Source organism: Salmo trutta, chromosome 8, assembly GCF_901001165.1.
Source record: "Salmo trutta chromosome 8, fSalTru1.1, whole genome shotgun sequence".
Taxonomy (NCBI): Eukaryota; Metazoa; Chordata; class Actinopteri; order Salmoniformes; family Salmonidae; genus Salmo; species Salmo trutta.
Window position 1 is genome coordinate 17,387,960 of NC_042964.1, and position 8,093 is coordinate 17,396,052.

The window sequence follows — 8,093 nt, forward strand, 5'->3', positions numbered from 1 at the left end:
ATAAAATCTGTCATTTCAGTGTTCCCTCCTACTGTATGACGGCTCCATGTGAAGTGTCATCACATATAAGGTGCCCCACTGTCAGACCCCACACACTATGCAGTGCAGAAGTGACTGATGTAAAAATGGTGGTCAGACACTTGTTTTTGTTTTACATCAACTTGGGTAAGTGTAAGACGTTTTAATTGAGTTCCTTTTTTAATCATTTGAAGTATGTCGTTTTAATATGATAAGTTAGGTGGATGTTCTGTCTGTAATGATAGAAATGGTTTATCCATGTCTTTGTCTTTGATCCATTTTGTTTGTTTGCTTTGACAGTTTGTGCTTTTACCAAACCAAACGTAATCCAACCAACCCCTGTGATGGTTACTGAGCTGGGAGGCACTGTGACTCTCACTTGCTTTTGTCCGAAAGTGTCGGTGACCAGGTTTCATTGGTTCAAGCAGAGTTTTGGACAGAAACCCCTCCTCATGGCATCATCTCTTTATGTTGGCCAAGATAGTTATTATTCCAACAACTTTAATAAGGACTTTACTGAGACCAAACGTTTGGGTGTGAGGAGAGGACTATACAGCTATAACTTGACCATATCAAAGACAGAGCCAGAGGACTCAGCTACATACTATTGTTTTACTTCAGCCATCTATGAGCTCACATTTGGAGAGGGAACTGTTTTAATTGTCAAAGGTAACTAAACATTTGTTTCTTCAATTTCAAAATGTTCAGTGGTGTAAAGTACTTAAGTATAAATACTTTAAAGTACGACTTAAGTTGTTTTTTGGGGTATCTGTACTTTACTTTAACATTTATATTTTTGACAACTTTGGCTTTTACTCCACTACATTCCTAAAGAAAATATTGACTTTTTACTCCCATAAATTTTCCCTGACACCCAAAAGTACTCGTACATTTCGAATGCTCAGGCAGGACAGCAATATGGTCCAATTGACGCACATACATTTATCAATATAACGCATTGTCATCTCTACTGCCTCTGATATGGCGGACTCACTAAACACAAGTACTGGGTTTGTAAATGATGTCTTGAGTGATGGGAGTGTGAGAGTGTGCCGTCTAGTTTGCTTAATAGAAGGAATTTGATGTATAGCGTTCACTTGACATTTGAGTACTTTTCCCCCAAGTGTACTTAAGTACATTTAAAACCAGATACTTTTAGACTTTTTACCCAAGTATTATTTTACTAGGTGACTTTCACTTTTACTTGAGAAATGTTCTATTAAGGTATCATTACTTTTACTCAAGAATGACATTGAGGACTTTTTCTACCATTGCAAATTTTGTGGCCCTGTATGTTGATATGTTGATGTTCGTACAACTGTTTAATCAAATGCTACTGATGAATACATGGCTTGTAATATTTTTCACCCATACACCTTACTTTAGTCTTACTTTAGTTACTCACTCTATTCAGACTCAGAGTCCAACAGCATATCTGTGCTCCAGCAGCCTGTGTCTGAGTCCGTCCAGCCAGGAGACTCTGTGACTCTGAACTGTACAATACACACTGAGACCTGTGTAGGAAAACACAGTGTCTATTGGTTCAGACGTGGCTCAGGAGAATCCCGTCCAGGAATTATTTACACCCATGGAGACAGGAGTGATCAGTGTGAGAAGAGCCCTGAGGCTGGGTCTCCTACACAGAGCTGTGTCTACAACCTCCCCAAGAGGAACCTCAGACTCTCTGATGCTGGGACTTACTATTGTGCTGTGGCCTCATGTGGGGAGATACTGTTTGGGAATGGAACCAAGCTGGACATTCAAGGTAAATCCCATTTCATCTGTAAATTGCCACAGCAATACTGTATATTCATGCAAACGGCCTACCTCAAAACGATCCCATACATCTACCTCAACAAGCTATACAATATCAACATCAGTTTTTGATGTCATACTTTACTGTTTGATGATCTTCCTAAGCGCTCATGAATACAACATGAATTCTCTGATACCCTTTCCACAGTTCCAGAACATGATTCTCCATTTGATCATCTGAGTCCTACTGTTCTGGCCTTGGTCGTCTCCAACATCGTTCTGGGGATAGTGACCCTTCTACTTGTCTGGGCGCTGTGCAAGACTCTGAACAGAGATAGCAGAGGTATTACTTTATATCTAATGTATCCAATGTATGTGATGTTATAGCTGATGTATCTAATGTTACATGCATCTCTATGCAATGTACCTTCTTGAAATGTCAGTTAAATAATCAAAGTATAAGCATTGTTAATTAACTACATGAGGTTAAAAAGAGATAAACTGTCATAAAAAATAATAGCTGCCCTTCCTCTATTTAAATCTCTTTGAAGGGAGGATAGATGTCCCAACCTCCCAGGGCAATCAGGTAAATTTGTCAACATTTATAAATACAGTATATTTTCAGTTTTTACAAGAAACTGCAATTACATCTTCCTTACAGCTAGTATTCAGCTTATTTGTGCTTTTTATGTTATAAACATTTATTGGAAGTAATAGGTCACTGTACTAGATGTAACCTACTTATCTTTTTTCATTTTTCCATGGAACTTCTGCCTGTAACTGTTCCACTGACTGTCAGGTCATTGTAGTGGGTGTACAGTCTGAACAGTCATTTCTTTTGTAGAGTGTTTTCTTCCACAGGAGAATAGAAACATTATATAGTAGATCATGATGTCATCATAATGGTTTTCCTCATGGCTCCACCCCCCTCAGAATCAAGACAGTGATGTGTTGAACTACGCAGCTGTGAGTTTCACCCCCAAGAACAACTCCTCCTCTAGAAGAGTGAGAGAGAAGACCAGCAGAGAGGATGCAGTGTACTCTGATGTCAGATACCTTCAGCAGCAGTGAAATATATCACCACTGTCACAAAGACACCAAGAAGAAATATTACTATTTGTAGCCAAATAGAACTGCTTTTAGTAACTGAAAATAGTATGGAATTTTCAATGTAACAAAGAAACTGTTATTTTAACATTGCCTTCATATTAGATGTATATAATGATTCTGTAATGATCAATAAATAGCCATCACTTTTTACAGCTTTTTATTGAAAGAAATCATCTGATAGAGAATCCCAATTTTTGCTGTATGAATCCCAATTTTTGCAGTGTGTAGAGAATCCCAATTTTTGCTGTGTGTTTTTAACATAATAAACCATATATTTATACACTCCGAACATCTCTATTCTCTGTCTACAGAACATCTCTGCCACCACAATTACAAATATACAATATAATTAAAGTAATAGCAGTTTAGCTGAATATGTGTCAGGCTCCATCACACCATTAAAAATGGAGGAACACAAACACACATCTATTTCTTATAACAGAAGAGGTGCTTTTTTATTTAACTGTTATTTAACCAAGTTTAGAGTTGCTGAGATACAAATACATTTTTCAGGAGAGACCATGAGTATCTCTCTGACTCCACATACCAGACACAGATATACACGTATATGATTTACAATAAACGCTGTCTTTGTAAGAAGTGCAGTGTTGGTTTATACACCTACCAGGCAGTAGTGGTGTGTGGGTACAATCACCAGAGAAGCCAAGCCATATTACAACCTATGTGTTGTGATAATTGCGTTGTTTTTTCTATAACCTGATAATTCATATGCCTTGCGACCGTGATATATAGGCCTAAAGGCCGAGACAATAAGAAGACACAGTGGCAGAATAAAGTCAACCTCACCTTTGTTAAATCACAAAACCGGATAGCAACCTCTGTCCAGTGAAGTCCACAAAGAGAGTTACTTCAAGTCGCACAGAAAACAGGAGCCGCCTCCACTATTCCAGCACCATTTCAACTTCAACATTTCAACATGATCAAATCACCTCTACTTAGTCTAATACAGTGACAACTAAAAGATACCAAAAACTGTTTAGTCCAATCAACGTAAACTAAATATGATGTGGCTGTCCATGGTTCTGATTTCTGTGTGCGTGTGTGTGTGTGTGTGTGTGTGTGTGTGTGTGTGTGTGTGTGTGTGTGTGTGTGTGTGTGTGTGTGTGTGTGTGTGTGTGTGTGTGCGTGTGCGTGTGCGTGTGTGTGTGTGTGAGTGAGTGAGTGATCGTTTGTGCAAGTAGAAAAACATGTTGACTAACCTTACTTGTAGAGAAACGCCATCCTCCTCTCTTTCATGTTTACGAAACGGTCTATCACTCTGTCATACAGTACACGCTGTAATCTTTTGTTGTCCTACTGAATGCTACCTGGCTAAAATGCTTGCTCGTTAGCCTAACTTCCATTCATGGGCAACGTTAGCTAGTTAACATTAGCCTTCTACATCTATCTACATATTGAACTTCCATCCTCTCAGGCCAGGGGCACAACGATGTATGAATTAATGGTTGGATCAGAATTGCCGTTATAATCATTGGCCAGTACGGATAATTAAGTAAAACCACAAGTCCAAATCCCTATCTCCATCCATGGCTAATTTCTGGAAAATGACCATTTTAGCTGGCTAGGTAGCAACAGGAGGCCAACAACACAACGAGATGTAACAATTCAAGTTTTTCTGTCAATCACGTATACTCTCAATAGGATTTGATAGAAGTGACGACAAATCCAAAGTGGCTTCCCTTGACACTTTATTTTGGTGCACCAGGACCACACAGAGTTGAGCTCGCTCAGTTTAGCTCAAAGCTGAATGGCTCGGATGCTTTCTCCTGTGAGATACATTCAGCCTCTTGCGAATTGAAGGAAAATTATGAAACACGGAGAGACGAAAGATGCATTTTACTTGTCAATTTTATGGTATCCATGAATACCAATGAATACCATACCATGAATACACACCACTGCTACCAGTAAGGGTGTTATTTGATGTATCGCCCACCAATCAGAGAAAAAAGGTTCCTTTCTCTGTAACTGTCAGGCAAGAAGCCTACTGATCACAGTACTGCACCAGTCCATTTGGTTCAGGGCAGGCGAGAGTAACCACTCAGGATGGACTGCAAGATGACCCCACTATTCATCTGTATGTACTCTATGTGAATATCTAGACTTCCTAGTCCATTTCTCCTCTGTTTCAGTAGCTATTTACTGTAAGATAAGTGACATTTCCCTCTTCCTTGGCTCAACTTATTGACATGGCTTTACTGTAACTCTTATGCAAATGAGGATGTGAATTGATACATTTTAAACCTACATCTATTAGCCAAACATGAGCCCTTTACCTCTAAATAATTTACACCATGGGCAAATACTCCTCTCCAATTATATACTCCGTCATGTGTGTTCTAGATGGTACCATGCATCCCATTGTATCTCAGTCTGTGCTGACAGATTGGATGCCCTTAGGGGGATCTGAGACTCTGGAGTGCTTCTCCACTGTAGACTCAGTGTTATCCTGGATACGGCTGAAACACACACCGGGACATGGACTTGTATCCATGTAACAGCCTACTATGAAAAAGTCAGATTCCAGGGAGATTTCGCAAAATACGTCTCGTATTGAACTGCGAATAATTTGATCCTATGGTATGTTGCCCATACTGATGTTGAATCGTACCATTGTGGAATATTCTGGTATAATGAATACTATTTTGGAGATGGTGTGTATCTCATGATTCAAAGTATGTAAAGAAACAGAAAGTTTAGTAGCAAACTCTGTTTCATGTTTTAATTTCTAAATGTCAAAATGTTGTGTGGTTCTCTTTAGCCTATTAATCAACTCAAGTGAACAGAACCAGGCTGGACATTGAGGGTTAGACCTTGTAAGAGCTGATTATAATTAATGTATTATTTTTACTAATTCTGCAAAGTATGTCGTCCTCACACAGGGCACAAAATGTAGGTACAGGTATAATACATTATTTGACGGGGTTTCTGGTCAGCAACCTGAAAAATTCCCTCCTTTTAAATATATGTATTTTTCTCCTTCTCAAGAGAATCAAGCCGGATTGCTAAACTACATAACATTTATTTTGGTTGTTATCGTTATTATCCTGATGGCAACACACATTTGGAGGAGAACTCTGCAAAAAAGTAAGTAGTGTGATTAACTTTGACTTTGTTATACTTTATACAAAATATATGATATATGAATGCCATGTATTAATGTAATGAATTAATATTATATCATGTATGAATGCCAAACAAGAATATACAAAAAATATATGTTTTGTTTTTTAATTAGGGGTGACCATGGACTCTTCATCCACAGTCAAAGTGAGTAATTTGGCCACCTATTTTTTTCTTGATGTTATACTACTTCACATTGACAATAAAATCTCATGCTTCATATGGATCGCTGGGGTAATTTAGTAATTGTGGATGACGTACGTATCTCTCGTTCTTTATTTCAGACTCTGACAGAAAATGACACTGTGCAGAGCTTCTCAATAAACAAATCAGAGCGTGGATGGGGGAGAGTGCAGGGTGGAGAAGTTGTGTATGCTCCCAGAAAGCAATAACCATGAAATACTTCCCATCAGTCTTGTTTCAGTATGCTAACATATCATACTGTATCTATCAGTATTGAATAAAAAATGGCATTTTCAATAAAGATTCATTTATTTATTGAAAGTCTGAACAGAAATATCAAAAAGTATTACAAGTGAATCTGCATCATCAACATGTGGGCATTTTAACTTGGCATTGTCAACTAAGCTGACGAGCACTGAAACATTTTAACAGACAGTAAACCACATTTGTGTTTGTAACAGCTGAAGGATTGTGAAACTGAATCATTGAATGAATCTATTTTCTGACGAGGTAGATGATGAAGATGATGGTCAGACAGCAGAGGAGAATATCAGTTCTTATGATGGAGAGGAGGACAAGGATCCTCATATCTGCTTCAGTTGCCACTTGAATGTCCCCACCTAAAATAATTAAACCTTTCAAATGTCCAATTTTTGGTATCATTGTATATAATATAGTATTGGCTATCCTGGACGGGATTCTCCTGAGCCATGTCTGAACCAATAAACACTGTGTTCTCCTGCACAGGTCTCAGTGTGTATTGTCCAGTTCAGAGCACAGTCTCCTGGCTGGACTGACTCAAACTGTCCCATTGAACCAGTTGTAGTTGCCAAGGTCTTAGTGATGAAGCATTCCAAATTAACTGTGTCTCCATGGATGAAGGTCTTCAAACATCAGACTGAGCAAAAGTAAGAGACAAAGCTGAAAAAGATAAATGTTTGGATTAATTTTTGAATTCAGATTTTTTTTTATTTCACCTTTATTTACCAGGTAGGCCAGTTGAGTACAAGTTCTCATTTACAACTGCGACCTGGCTAAGATAAAGCAAAGCAGTGCGACAAACGCAAAACAACACAGAGTTACACATAAACAAACGTACAGTCAATAACACAAAAGAAAAAAAATGTATGTACAGTGTGTGCAAATGTTGAAGAGTAGGGAGGTAGGCAATAAATAGGCCCTCGAGGTGAAAATAATGACAATCAAAGACTCAATCTCAATCTAGTCCATGCATGTTCAGGTACTCTGCTGAAAATTGTTACAAAGTGTAGTGTCGGAAAACATATATTTCCATCTTAAATACATAGGCATGATCCTCCGTTTCAATAGTACGTTTGCACTACTACAGCTGACTCTAACTGCTCCAAATGACTGAGAGATGGCCAGGGAGAGTTTTGTCATTGTCCTCCGTAGATTGATTCCCATCATGTGGAGGCAGTGAATTAAACAAATAAATCCATTTTAGATAAAACTATATGAAATATTTTCTCATGACACCAAATAATTGATTAATACACACTATTTTGCAATGAAGTTCTACAGTAGTCTCTGCAGCACTCTGTCAGGCAGCACTATTGTGTAGCTGCAGGACAGCTTGCTTCTCCCCTCTTCTGGGAACATTGACTTGAATACAAAACCTTGGAGGCTCATGGTTCTCACCCCCTTCCATAGACTTACATAGTAATTACGACAGCAAAAGAGAGAGAGAGCTAGCTATATTTCGAAGTATATATTTTTCACTTTCACTTACTTAGATAGCACCGAGTGCAGCAAGCAAGTTTAGCCTACTCAAACACCCGGCTCAAACGGAGAGGGAGGCTATGTTAGCTAGCTGGCTATGGTTATCCAACACGGGAACTCTTCCAGTCAAGGTTTAACCACCT

General features: G+C 38.5%; 1 protein-coding gene across 1 annotated transcript; it reads left to right on the forward strand.

Moving 5' to 3' along the window:
• On the forward strand, positions 1 to 3,169 carry LOC115198336 (uncharacterized). Its single transcript, XM_029760226.1, has 6 exons — positions 1 to 165; positions 319 to 687; positions 1,433 to 1,783; positions 1,982 to 2,116; positions 2,325 to 2,359; positions 2,707 to 3,169. The coding sequence occupies exons 1-6, from the start codon at positions 36 to 38 to the stop codon at positions 2,842 to 2,844; spliced, it is 1,158 nt and encodes a 385-aa protein (XP_029616086.1). The 5' UTR covers positions 1 to 35; the 3' UTR covers positions 2,845 to 3,169.
• Positions 3,170 to 8,093: the final 4,924 nt, after the last annotated feature.

Coding starts and splice junctions, on each gene's coding strand:
- LOC115198336 (XM_029760226.1), top strand. CDS start 36: ATGACGGCTCCATGTGAAGTGTCATCACATATAAGGTGCCCCACTGTC. Junction 2,117..2,324: donor TCTGAACAGAGATAGCAGAG/GTATTACTTTAT, acceptor ATCTCTTTGAAG/GGAGGATAGATGTCCCAACC. Junction 2,360..2,706: donor CAACCTCCCAGGGCAATCAG/GTAAATTTGTCA, acceptor CACCCCCCTCAG/AATCAAGACAGTGATGTGTT.